This window comes from Tauraco erythrolophus, chromosome 8 (assembly GCF_009769465.1).
Source record: "Tauraco erythrolophus isolate bTauEry1 chromosome 8, bTauEry1.pri, whole genome shotgun sequence".
Lineage (NCBI taxonomy): Eukaryota > Metazoa > Chordata > Aves > Musophagiformes > Musophagidae > Tauraco > Tauraco erythrolophus.
Window position 1 is genome coordinate 16,689,120 of NC_141472.1, and position 14,009 is coordinate 16,703,128.

At 40.6% G+C, this 14,009-nt stretch overlaps 2 protein-coding genes across 3 annotated transcripts in view; one reads left to right on the forward strand and one right to left on the reverse strand.

The window, feature by feature from the left end:
* The first annotated feature begins 63 nt into the window (after positions 1-63).
* LOC104374519 (alpha-aspartyl dipeptidase) lies at positions 64-7,151 on the forward strand. The gene is made up of 8 exons (XM_086615317.1): positions 64-170; positions 249-337; positions 1,558-1,632; positions 2,216-2,295; positions 3,640-3,813; positions 5,260-5,319; positions 6,038-6,120; positions 6,663-7,151. The coding sequence occupies exons 1-8, from the start codon at positions 70-72 to the stop codon at positions 6,739-6,741; spliced, it is 741 nt and encodes a 246-aa protein (XP_086471443.1). The 5' UTR covers positions 64-69; the 3' UTR covers positions 6,742-7,151.
* A 43-nt stretch (positions 7,152-7,194) lies between these two features.
* NBEAL1 (neurobeachin like 1) overlaps positions 7,195-14,009 on the reverse strand; it is a 94,419-nt gene continuing 87,604 nt past the window's right edge. For both annotated transcript variants that reach the window (XM_086615311.1, XM_086615310.1), the window contains one exon: positions 7,195-13,750. In XM_086615311.1, the coding sequence (XP_086471437.1) occupies positions 13,649-13,750 (102 nt within the window). In that variant the 3' untranslated portion in view covers positions 7,195-13,648. The remainder of the gene's footprint in view (positions 13,751-14,009) is intronic.

Consider the following 14,009-nt stretch of genomic DNA (forward strand, 5'->3'; position numbering starts at 1 on the left):
CGGGGCAGGAAGGGGCGGGCCGGGCCGGGCCGGGCTGCGCGCACCGCCCGGGGCAGGGCGCGGGGCGGCATGGGGGGCCCGCGGCGCCTGCTGCTGGTCTCCAACTCCACCCTGCACGGAGGGGGGTACCTGGGCCACTGCCAGCAGCACATCAAGAGCTTCCTCGGGGAGTAAGCGCTGCGCAGGGGCTGGGGGGCCCGCCCCGGGCCGCCGCGGCTCTGAGCGCTCTCCCACCTCTCTCCTCGCAGGAAGGTGAAGCGGGTGCTGTTCGTGCCCTACGCCCTGCACGACCGAGACGCCTACGCCCGGACCGCGAGGGAGAAGTTTGAAAGCTTGGGTAAGGCTGGCCCGCCGCGGGCGCCGAGTGCCCCGGGCACCTGGGGCCGAAACGCCGCCTTCGCGCTGGGGCAGCCGTGCCGCAGGGGCCGGCCTCGCCGGGCAGCGCCCGGGCGGGCACCCCGCACCGCTGCCGTAAGAGGAGACGAGGCGGTGAACGCCCCCGGGCTAGCGGCTCCGCACCAGTCCGTTTTACGCGGGTCCGAACGGGAGCAGGGCGGCAGCGAGCGGCGGAGGGCAGCTGGGCTGGTGCCGGTCAGCAGCGGCCGTGAGAGCCGCGGGGAACTGCTGGCCCACTGCTGCCTGGAAGTACGCGCTTCAGAGGCCTCCGGAAGAAGTCTTGTTGCAACACTTCTAGCCGCTTCAGGGAGGAAGTTTTTGTTCTAAATACAAAATACTAAGTGGCATCTTTTTATCCTCCTTAATCACATGGGGGAACGTTTCTTCCCGTACATCTTAAACCTCTGCTCAAGCCGTGCAACTGCTGGTGTTAAGACCATTACTGCAATGCACTTCAGCCAGCCAGGTACTGCTATGATGAACAGCAACCCTGAGTAAAGATCTTTCCAGAGTAGCCTACAGGAACACCTCCACCTATTATCTATCACCATTCAGGATAACTTTGGACTTCTTACTGTAGTAAGAATCAGTACTCACTTCCCCGGGCAGCAGACTTTGCTCTTTGTCTTGCAGAAAAATTGCTGCTATCAAGTGTCCATGTTCTTCTGGCTCTCCTGGCACTTCCTGTACTCTGTGAACCCCAGTGAGGCAAATCTGTCAAAGCCAGACATTTTAACCATTACAAAAAACTCCTCAGATCAGATATTTGTACTAGTAATTCTAGACCAATGATGGCACATCCTGTTCAGACTCAACAGCCAAGCTGAAGACTGACAGCTTTTTCCCATCTCTTATTTTTTAGTTAGCTGGTAATGCTCAGCAGGACTTTGTGCCTCAGCCTGCACCTGCTGAGTGAAACGTTCTGCTTTTAGACACTGAGCTCGCATATCCATAAAGCAAACATTTGCTTTGGTACAGCTCGATGCAGAAGCCCTGCACTAATTGTAGGACGTATACTCTGGTTTGTGTTGTCGAGTTCTCTGAAGTTTCCCTGGTTGGCTGGTGAGACGTTTGTCTCGGGAGGGGAGGGCAGGGGGTGTTGAACATACCATGTTCTTCCTCCAAACTGAAGTGGCAAAGGTAAATACTTTTTCATTTAAGGTTATGGGCTGGACAGCATTCATGAATCTTCTGACCCAGTGGAAGCTGTAAGGAAGTCTGAAGCAATATTTATTGGTAAGTTTTACGTCTTGCTCCCTGATGAGGGTTTATATGGGGCACTGCATTAGTCCTGCCCAGAGCTGGCACGGTAGGACAACAATGAAAAGCGTTGGGCCTAGCAATTATTAGAAACTACAGACAACAGTACTTTAATTTGGAACAGAAAGACCCTAAATTTAGTGGTGGGGAAGGAAGGAGGAGAGATTTATTAGTGGAACTCCATCTCCACAAAGATTAAAATTATTCATTTGAACAGTACTTTGGTGTTAAAAACATGATTGTCACAGCTGTATCATCACTTTAACAAGTCTAAGAAGATTCAGGGCTGCTGTGCTCAAACTGAGTCTTAATACCATGCTCTGGGTATTAGAACCGTGCCCGCTGTCAAACAGCCAGTGTCAGTGTTACAAGGACTTGAGACGTGAGCCTGGGGCCTGCCCAATAACTATTCTTCTGCAGCTTCTGGTTTTACTGCTGCTCAAAGCAGGATACTACCCTGAATAGAGCACAGAAATCATTGAGCCTGACAAGTCTGTAAAAGCTTCAATTAAAACTGGTGGTGAAAGCATGTTAAATAAGCTGGGCTCTCTTTCTGCAGGAGGTGGGAACACATTCCGTCTCCTGAAAGCACTCTATGACAACAGTCTGATACAGGAGATCAGGAAAAGAGTTCTTGAGGTAAAAACTACAGGGCTCAGGCCAAATCTGAACAGCAGGATCTCACGCATAAGCTTTTGTTCAGATAAATCCAAGTTGATTCTACAACTTTGTTTCTAACATACTTCAAACATTGGACCATCTCATACAACCTGGTGAACTGAAATCTGTGACCGAATAAGGCTGTCATTAGTCACTGAAGCCTGAAAAGACTAAGGTCAGCAATCTGTCTTTCTAGGGCAGTTTCCCAGATGTGGGACTACAGTACCTTGGAATGTACAATGCTGCGTAGCACATTAGAAGTAAGCCCCTCAAAGTACCAGTGAAGAAGAGCAGTGCAGGATTTATTCTATGTTCAGAAACCCTGTTTTTCATCTTGAGATGTCCACTTTGTATCTTGTTAATAAATATATATGTGTTCAAGTTGTCAGTTGTCAGACAACGTACAATAGAGTTGGATCCATACATGCCTTTTAAACAATGTCCTGTTGACATTGAAAATGGTGTAATTAATTACCTTGGGTACCTCCTTGACCTGGAATTGAGAGGTACAAGTGCCATTGAGCCCTTTCCAGTCAGCAGCACCATTCTGGCTGGTGAATCTTGTAAGGCACAGCAAAGATACACCATCCATGGAAGAGAACAGAAACAAGGTGTTCCCCTAGCCATGTGGAACTGCAAATGACTTCAGGCAGATTTATGCAAGTACAGTATGTTTGAAATGGCCAGCTGCCAAGAAGAAAAGTAAGCTAGGTGGTCTTAATATACAGAAATTCTGTCCCTGTTACGAGCAGAAAAGCCAGAAAACATTTCGAGTCCCAGTAAGGCCTAGATACCTATTTGGTTTTACAAATTGTTCAGCATTATTCGCATGTTTGTGTGGAATCTTTCCATGTACAGCACAGTACATAGTACTACGTACCTAGTAGTAATACGTAAACTAGCACTAAACTGGCTGGTCATGGTACTGGTAAGCTGATGTTGTGCCAACATTGTACTCCGCTTCAGATGTTCTACTCTATTCAGAAGCTAGTTGAACACTAGTTCGGATATTTCCTTTCACTACAACATAGATAATTCTCTGCTTTCTTAATAGTTCAGTCCCATATATATATGCACTGACAACCCGTTAAGTTCTCTCTTGTGATAGGGACACAGAGTTCTGAGTACAGGATGTTCAACAGCTAGTTCTCTGACAAGCACGACATACACAAACTGTTGCCCACCTCAAAACCTGAATTCTCGTTCTTCTGCTTTTCACCTGTAAAGTTAGCAGTGAGATGAGCTAGAAGAACTAAGCCTGATCTAATTGCTAAGTCTCCGAGACTGATAGAAAATGCACTAATCATTGCTTTTGTCTTCCAGGATGGGATTCCTTACCTGGGATCCAGCGCAGGAACTAATGTTGCCACCATCAGCATCAATACTACCAATGACATGCCAATTGTTTACCCACCTTCCCTACAGGCCCTAGGTTTAGTTCCTTTTAATATTAATCCCCACTACCTGGACCCAGATGTTAAAAGCACTCACATGGGTGTAAGTAAAGCATGCCAGAGCTAACACAGTAACCAGGGTGCAGAGGTGTAACGATAGCATGTATTTGCAAGGCCTTACAAAGCTATAGAACCAACATCTAACAGTTGGAAATGACAGTGAGACAGCACCGTTTGGCTCCTAAAGCTTTTCTTTGCGTGGGAAGAAGAGTTGGCAAAAGTATTGCTGAGGTGAAACAAAGTGGTTTTTTACAAACAAGCTTTGCAATGTCTGAAATACTGTTGCTTCATACCTGGCATGGATCTGGGCAGGGCGGGAAGAGAGAGATAAACTGGAAATGTTAGGATGCAATTCACTGTGTTTCTGGAAAGTCCTGCCATAGTCTGTCTTGCCTGCTGCTTGAGAAGACCTAACTTAAACATATATTAAGAGGCTTATATATCTGAAGGAACCATCACAACAGGGAGATCTTGAGAGTGCATGCAAACGTGTTGTGTAATAAAATACCTGTAGTAGTGTCCCTGCAGAGAGCACACCCTGTAATGCCCAGTACTGAGCAAGCACACGCACTAGTAGAGCTGAATGAAAACCACTTCAACCATCAAGCACAAAGACTGACATCTCCACTGTATGAAGGAGCTGATTCCTCAGGGAACGGCTTCTGTGGTGCATCTCTTAACAGCCCAAATACTTTCTCCTTGTAATCAAAATTTCTTCATGGATAGAGGAAGTATTAAGAATGAGGGGACACCAAAGAGATAGAGGATCAGAGTGTGCTTCTAGAATTTAGATGAAGTTGTAGGTACTCATTTAACCAGCTTGTCACTAGATAAGCAGGCAGTCTTTTCCCTATAAATAACTCTTTCGCTATTTCTCTGAGAAGAGGCTGGAAGCTCTGTGGTGTACGAAGTCCCTGCTGTGTTCCTGTGTTTCCTTACCAACAAATCCTTCTGGTTTGATTTCTTTAACTACTGTTGCTCAGTTCAGCAGCAAACCCTCAGGAAACATGGCAGAGCTCAGTGTAATACCTACTTGAGGACAAACAAGCAGATATTTAATCAGTGGAAATCCATGGTTCACTACCCTCTTTCATGAAGGTGGCATCTCAAGCATTTGCTTCCACCACCTTCCTCAGTGCTCTTGTTCTGAGAGCAAGCATATAGATAGCATTTATTTTTATTTTTTTTTTTTAAAAAGAAGTGGATGAATTGAGTGGAAGGAAGTTTTAGGGCTTTTCAGGGTTGGGATTGTGTGAGTTCCGTTTGATCAACCTACAGCAATTGCTGCTAGTGATGAAGGGTAAAATACATGTCTATTAAAGTCAAACCTGCCACTTCCTTCAATACATTGGTCTAATGAAAGCATTCTGCTTGAGAGGAAGTGCCTGCTTTGTTTAATGTTATGAAATTGGCTCGGTGTCATGCTACTTGGATAGCTCCAAGTCCTACCTTACTGCCTAGGCAGCTAAATCTACACTCATTATTGCAGGAGACAAGAGAGGAAAGAATTCGTCAATATCATGAAGAACCAAACACCCCTCCAGTTCTGGTAAGTTGTAGTTCCCAGTCAGGAAGCTCATAGCTGTAGCATGGTAAACATTTTAAATACCTTCTTGGTAGCTTTCAGTGTGGGTTCCCCTGCCTGACAAGCCTTACAGAACCGTGGTATGTTCTTGCTACAAGCTTCAGCCTTGGATTTGGCTCACATGCAGAAAATGGGTTAGAACAAATAAAAGTGCCTATTAGACACCTGGAGTCCTGTCATAGGTGGTGTGCATGCAGATAATAAGACACCTCCCCTTAATCTTTTTGCAGATTGTCTTAACTTTACATTTTGTTTTAATCTCTGTAGGTTTCTGAATTTGCTCATTCAGTAGTACAGGGAAGTGGGACCTCTGGGTTTCCTGTCCCTGTGCTTCAGCTTGGAGTATAAAGTTTCTGTGCTAAAAAACCCAGCTGGCTGTTGCTTGGCCCAAACTGGATCTAGGAATGCTGGTAGTGGAAGTAATTGTGGAAAACCCACATTTTCCTTTTCTCCTTAATAGTTTCTCCTTCTTTCAAAGCAAAAAATAAAATAAACAAGAAAACTAGCTTCTAAAACAGGATAAGTCACCTAATTTTGTCTTGGCATCTTTGTTAGAAATAGGTGAGTGAGAAAGTCTTATTTGTAGTCGTGGCGAGCTGCACCAAGATTGGCCTGCTTGTGATGAGCATTCCAGCCTTTCAAGTAGCTTGAAAATAACATTAAATGCTTCCACCTACACTAGGGCTTGCGGGAAGGTGCAATGCTGCTAGTGGAAGGAGACAAAGCCACCTTGCAAGGAGTGACAGGAGCACGTCTGTTTTTGAGGTAAATGCTTCATTTGAATTTGAATGGATATCCTCCTTCAGACAGAAAAGACGACTGACTTCTATTAGACTCCTGGCACATGCTGCCTGTGATCCCCTCAGAAGTTACTTAATCCCTTGCTTCCTTTTCTCTGGGGAAAACAGGAATATCGCTTTATGCTCCAAAGGAGCAGGCAGTATGACAGCACTCCAAAAGATGTCTAACTTACCCAGTCAGTGCTATGGCATTACATTCACTGATGTTTCTGAACTATAGTTACCCTTCACAGAAGGAGCCCCAGTAGTCAGGTCTGTTACTGAAGGCCATGAGACTGGAAGTTTGGCCCTAACGCGCTGAACTCTAGAACAAAGGAACTCATGTCTTTAGTCATAGGAACATTAACAAGAAATCTAATATGTATGTCTTGTCATGCAGGCAAGGAAGGGAGTCAAAACTCTTGCTTGTTATGAACAAGGATGCCTTGTTCTATCTCTAGTGACAGATGGAAGCCCAGTAGTCCTAGCTCCTGTTGAAACTCACTGCATGGTTTGTCTTGTTTACAGGGGTAAGAAACCAACTGAACACGAGCCCGGAACAGATTTCAGTTTCCTCTTGATTGACAGTAATCTCCAGAATCTGTAGCCTTGCGTATTCTGCAGCAAAAGTTACTATATGGGAGATAATGAGGAGGAAGAAACAAGATGCTTCTAGTCCCAGGGTGGGTGGAGAACTTTATAAATGTAGATAAATATGTATTGGTGGGCTCTTTTCCCTACCCTAATTCCCTCCTTCCCAGCAAAAAGACAATTTTTATTGCAATACTTACATAATCATAGCTACTATTAGTCTGAAAGGGTCTGTACATTCAAGTATCCACTTTGATTCCTTCCTCACCAAAAAAAGTTACTTGAAAAAATTAAGACAGGACACCAAGTCAGCTGTTCCTGCTGCCTAGCTGTACCTGCTAAATGAAAGAATTGTTTGTTTAGTGTACTCCCACACTATTAGTTTAATTTTTGCACTATTAATAAAGTGAGAAGTTATGCATTCAATTACCTTTATTTGCTTCAGACTCATGTTAAATATATACAATGCTAATTATGTACAAAAGTGTGCATGATAAAAATTGTCAGGTTACAAACTTGCAAATCCTAGAAAAGTGCAAAATTTTAAAACATCTTCCACCATGCTGTACAGAAAAAGATCCATCATTAGCCAATATACACACTCTTAAAACATACTGATCAAAACAAAATAAGACATACAGTATACTCTTAAAGCACCCAGAAGGGAAAAAGATATTGCACAGAAGACTAACAGCAAGTTCATTACAGTGCCTGAAGGCTCATTTTTGAAAGCAGATATTTCCAACACTCCTCAGACTTAACATTTAACTCTTTTAAAAAAGGCATTTTTTGGCATTTAAAAATCCGTTTGTAATCACATAATTGCACAATCTGTCAGAATTATCAGAAGATATGGTTAACTGTTGCTGTAAGGCCTTTGTTTCCATTCCCTCATTAGCTTTAGTAAAAATTCATCAAGCAAACTGAGTAGCATCACAGCTTCCATCAAAACACTCACCACAGGGAGGTAAGTCTCACAAAAGCAGCATTTCTCTGATCTTATATTAAGCTGCTCTTGCACAGTGAACAGTTGAATCACAACACGTTACAAGTTTTCCTTGAAAAAATTTTTTTTCCCCTCATAGCTTTCTTTACACAACAGCTTACAGCTATGCATGACTAAAGCATTACTGTCAGGTGCAAGACTAAGTTTATTTTTAAAAGTTACTTCAAGGCAAAAAACATGGCTCCCTCACGAGGACAATACTGACTACACAGGAAGCTAAATAAACAAGTGGCCTCTAAGTTCAGTTAGATCTATGATAGATAATGCCTGGATGTTTTGCGTTTCAATCTCAAAACACCTCAGCAGCTTTAAACCATAATCTATACTGACAACCATGCTTCTGGGACAGAAGATGTATTATGAAATTGTGTCCACGCCGAGTATAATCACAGACCTAAGCTCTGGAAATAACTTTCTAAATTTCCTAAGTCCAGTAGACAAAAATAGAAAGAACATACTCCTGGAGGAAATCTCTCCTGAAGAAAAGAAGTGAAACACCTATTTCATCTGAGCCATTTGGGTAAATGGTAACTAGAAGAATGACACACCACTTTTCTTCCACAGATGCACAGCAAAAAGGTGCAAACCAAGCAAAGGATATCTTTGATTAAGCACTACAAGCAGTTCCTCAGGTATGGGATGTTCAAGACTGCAGTGAGATGAATAGCACTCAACTCAAACTGTGCCAAGCATGCTATGCTGCCACTCAGAGGCATTTCTGCAATCAGGCATCTGATGACTGCAATAGTGAAGAAGGGGACAATAGTGGTTTACTTTTTTTTTTTTCTTAAACCGCAGTAGCTTTTCAGAAAAACCTTGCTTCTTTTAAAAGTATGTACTAACAAGGGCAATTAGTAATAATAAAGAGAATTTGGCTCCTTGGGAGGGAAGGAAAGATATCTTCCCAACACTTCAGTTGAGTCTAACGTTGGTATACAATGGACCCACATGCATATGACTGCACAAAAACTATTACTCTCCCCAAAAGGAGACTACTAACAAGTGTCATATTTACAGCTGAAACCTACATAGCTTTCAAGCCAGAAAGCACAAAGGGGCCCATTCTAGAAAGCAATGAAGCACATGGTTGAACTTCCGCCAAAATAAATATAATCCTGTGTAGTGCTTTCATCGAACAGTATTCATTAGATCAGGCGTTAGGTTCACATTAGGGTATGTGTTTATATATGCTTTTTTTTGTTAATTATTTGAAAGGAAAGAAAAAAAAATTCACAGCACCTAGCCTCAGCATCTAACCTAGCCAGCAAGGTGCCTTTAACAGTGGAAGAGAGGGGTGCCTTCAGGTAACAATGCAGAGCAAACGTCTACGCAGACTCCCGGTGTAGGAGCGGAAGGAGGCTGACACCTCCTCTACTCCACTCCCTAGCTCTAAAGCTCCCTACCATACCATAATCTGTATATAGATACATATTTTAAATACGCGTACACAGTAAAAGCTTTATGAAGCATTTGGTTGCTGCATGTATATTTTCTAATGATTTTATTAATTAAGATTGGGAAAGACTTGCACAGGAAACTGGGAGGAGGGAGATACGATCTCGGGAAGTGAGGTATACAGTTCCCATTGACTAAGGCAAGAGTTAAAAGACCTACCTAATTATTGTGCATTATAAATAGAAATAAATTTATCACTCCTGCAGGACTATCTTGAAGCAAACTGTTACCAGTTCCATACAGAATTTTCACAGTGCAGAAACTTTGCACTTCATTTAAAGGACACAGAAATACAACTTTAAAGAGGATCCTTCTAAAGCAACAAATTGATCAGACTGTTTAAAGCCTATGAAGACTTTGATAAACCTGTTTTGTGATAATATTAATGATCTAAGGTATACCAGGGGGGAAAAAGCTCGTTTGTATAAGTGTTGCAGATTAGCAAAACAATTGTAACGTGTGTGTGTGTGTGAGGGCATTAATTGTGGGGTTTTTTTTCTTTTTAAAATCAAACAGGCTTCCTAAAACCTAACTTCCACAATGTTTACTAACCATCAGGAGAAGTGCAGTTAATTTAAGGTTGAGATTATTATTTTATGCTGGTGTTGGCAACGTACATGGATGATAGATGTGGTTTATAGATATCCTATGAGCGAGTATTAAATAACAAGTATATTGATACAGAATAATTTGCATATGTCAGATGTCAACTTGAAGAGCAAACATTTCTCTTTCTGAATGCTCATATAGCACAAAAACTGCGCGGACTGGATGAGATTCTTCACTACAGATAAAAAAGACAACTAAAAATGCCACCAAGAATTATAAGTAAATTGATAAAGAGAAATTTAACAAACATTTCACTTGAAATAAAGGAGAGATGTCTTCTAAATACCATCCTTTCGTATGCAAGTTCAAAACTCTGCTAGGAAGAAGTTCCTCAATACTGCTAACTACTTGATCTCATTTATATACAGGCATGAAGAGAGAGTAATTTTTCAGTTTCTTTTAGTGAGAGAGACATATGTATTTACACTCCTACTTACTTACTCAGCTTCAAAGGTAAGCATATCTTAAACTTTGATCAATATTATTAGAGTTGTTCCAAAAAATAAATGTAAGAAGATACCACCAAGGTCTTGACAAACGTAGTGTTATGAAACAACTGTCGCTTAAGACTTGTTTATTCTGAATTCCTAATCAGAATTGTCTCATCTCACAGTTTATACTTAAATAAATCCTAGTTCAAAACCAAAGGAGAATCTTATTTCACCAACGTGTATTGTTCTACACGAAAAATAAAGGTGATCATAAGCTTTATTGACTTGAGGTAATCAAAGAATTATGAAAGTCAGTTCACTAATTCAGTGCACTGCATAGCAGACTGCAATTCAACCAACCTAAACAGCTGATCAAAAGGATTATTTTCTACTTTAAGACGACTTATACAAATAAGTTAAAACCCCAAAATACCAGCTAATGCTCACACCTACCACCTATATCTTTTATTAAAAGCTGGTTTTCGACAAAGGCAAAGTGCAGACCGTCAAACCTATGGGGGTCTTTCCAGAGAGCCTCTGGCAAGAACGCTAAGCATGTGACGGTGTATACCTCCACCTCCCATCCTCAAGGACCAGATAAAAGATACAAAGGCAGAAGATGTTGCCATTCTGTGTAGATCATAAAGCAGCTCTGAGCTCACCCTGTTCCTCTCCTCATTCTACTGCTGCTGCTTTGTGCAGAGCACAGACTAGCCTCAAGTTTGAGAGCCCAAGAACTGTCCCCAGATATTTGTGATGATAATGCTATCACCTAATGCTTGTGATGAACTGAAATGATAGCATTCAAATGTCAAAGCTCTTCACCAAAAACTCTTTCTTCCTCAATTATTGCAACTACATTATATTTTATTTAAAGAATACTGAATACACTGTGTCAGTTTAATATTAAACTACTAAAAACATTAATTCAACTGTTGTATAAACATACCTAACCCACAGTAGGATGCTTTCAAACCCTTATGCGAACCACTCTCTGCCAGTGACAAAAAGAAAACTATGCTCTCACCAAACCCTACAAAAGACCTATCTTCTCAATTTTTCCACTTGATTCTGCCAGCCTGAAACATCATAATTTCCTACCCCCTTCCCCTGCAAGTAAACACACTCATATATGCATTTAAACAGAACATATATGCATGCTGATAAAAAACATCAACTCAATGCCCCAAACGAGTTCTTTTTTCAACTTCCCATAACAGAAAAATCTCACATTCTGAGCTGAAATTCTTCTAAACTACTCTCGAAAGAGCTCCCCTGAAATCCCTTCTTCATGAAATCATAATGGACAAACATACTTCACATTCTTATATACACATTTAGTACTTCCAGAGTATCCTTGGTATTCTTACTGGATATGTAATTTATTAAAAATAGTATTTTTCACTTCTCTATAGCTTATTTGAAAATATGGGATGTGGTTTTTCTACATACATGAAGTGCAAAAAAACACACTGCTCTACTTTTGGAAATTTAATGCTCTCTTGGCAAGTGACTCAGGAAATAATTCTTATTTTCTCCTAACTTTCCAGACGATCCAGTCTGTCACAGTGATTAGTTAGAATATTGCAACTATGCATAGACCCACTTGTTCACTAGTCTGATTTATTATTTCATTTACAAAAGTTAAGAAAAAGCAATGCAACTTTCTTTACACAGCACATTAATCAGTCATTAAGAGGGACTTTTTTTTTTTTTTTCCAGTAAAGAAATTGAGGAGAAAAAAGTTTTAATGAAATTAACCGAACTTGTAAAGATTATCCTTTTGCAGAGTAAGGAGGTACTACTATTTCTACAAAGTTAATAAATATTGTGCTAAAAGTTAATGAAATGAGATTTTACATTACGGAGTTCCTCAGGTAGTTCAACAGCTCCCCAGCCACAGGGAATATCTGATAACATTTATAGGAGGTACAACACACATTCATTTCCATAAATAAATAAAAATAACAAGAAAAGTAATGGTAGAGGGAAGAAAGGGGTAGCCGAAAGGCAACATACTAGGAAACAATCACTTATAGCTCTGCCTTATACCTATACTCCCCTCACCACATGGTATTTTTTCCTCTTAACAGACATACATACATGTATATACATATATATACACAAACATACACACATATATACACTTGTACACATACCTTTGCACGCTGACCCAAAAACTCGTATTTCTCCCTCAGCACCAGGCTTTTCTAACAGTATGGGGTTTATCATTTAAATCATTAACATTATAAAAATATCAGAACGATAGGAAAACACACATCCTTCTATCATCACGTACCATTAAACCAAAAAAATTCAGTAACGGCTTCTCTAAAATATAGCGTACAACCCATAACTATTCTGTTGGATATAGCGCACATTTGATATTTTCTTTCCCAGGTCTCAAACGCATCTTGAAAATGGATACATTATCTGTTTCCCTGCTTGTTTTTACAGAAAATAAAATATGGCTAACAACTGGTTTGATGAACACCAAGCCAAGAAACAAACAGGTGCTATTTAATTAAATTGTGCTTCAATGTTGTTTAAATGATTTTGAAGTGGAAATTTATCTTTTGTTGTAGGAGTTGCCTTACTAATGAAGCAGACTGATCTTTGACCAATACAGATACTGATTCTTCCTCTGTATTTCTTCAAGATATTAAATATATTATGGGTTTTCTTAGTGTATGTCTTAGTATACTTAACAATAGAAATAATTTTCAGCAGCAAGTATTTCCTACCTCTTTCAGCTCCTTCATCACCTTCAACTCTTTTGAAGTTATTCATGTCTGTACTTTAAACAATTTCTGATAATCAAGTAGTGCAACACAGACGTTCCTTGCAGAACAGACTAAAACTGGAACTACACAAAAGAAGATAGCAGCAGCCATTTAGAGGAACAAATTGCAATAAATTGTTCATTGGGCTAAAAAACATATTGAAAAGGTCGTAACTGTCAGCTATCTCAATTTCAAATCTGACCACTGCAACTGCCAGAATTTTAATTTACTGTTGGGGAATTACAATGCTGTTAAAGCAAAGCCAAATATCTTCTTTGTGATCAAGGAGCATCTGGCCCTATTCAGCTTTAAATCAAATGCTACTTATCTAAAATTCAATTAGCAAGCTTAGGTTTGGAGGCTTTTTTTGTTTGGATTTTTCTTCTTTCCTTTTTTTCTGAAACACAGTTTTAGCAGCTATTTAGAGAGGGATTCTCTTGTGACCAAGTCCACACAGTTTAGGAAAAATATGCAAGCAAGCTAACTTGCATGAATACATGTGCTTATTACTATACCTCTACCATGGGTTCATCTTCAACAGACTTAAGAATCAAGCCCCTGAAAGTTGAGATATACATTTAAAATGACCAAAAGATTAAACACGTTTCTGGAATCCAGGAGAGATGGTAGGAGCAGCAATCACTTGGAATCTTGAGTGTTATATTCAGTCTCTCCTGATGAAATCTGGCTGAGCCGTTTGCTTGATCCCCACAGCTTTCGGGAAAGCTGACCTGAGCGCATCTGTTCAAAAGTAATTCAGAGAAACAAAAGGAGGGGGGAAGGGATAAGGTGGATAAATTAAAAGAATTCAGACACTGATTCTGGTGAAATGCAGACGCTACAATGTACTGCATAAACAAAATTACAACAAAAAATAATTTGAAAACAAAAGTTACACTTAGGGATGATTCTGGGATCGACAAAAACAACAGACAAAACACTAATCACAGTCTTCTCTGATTTTGAACAGTTAAAAGGATATTGCCAAGTAACGTATTTA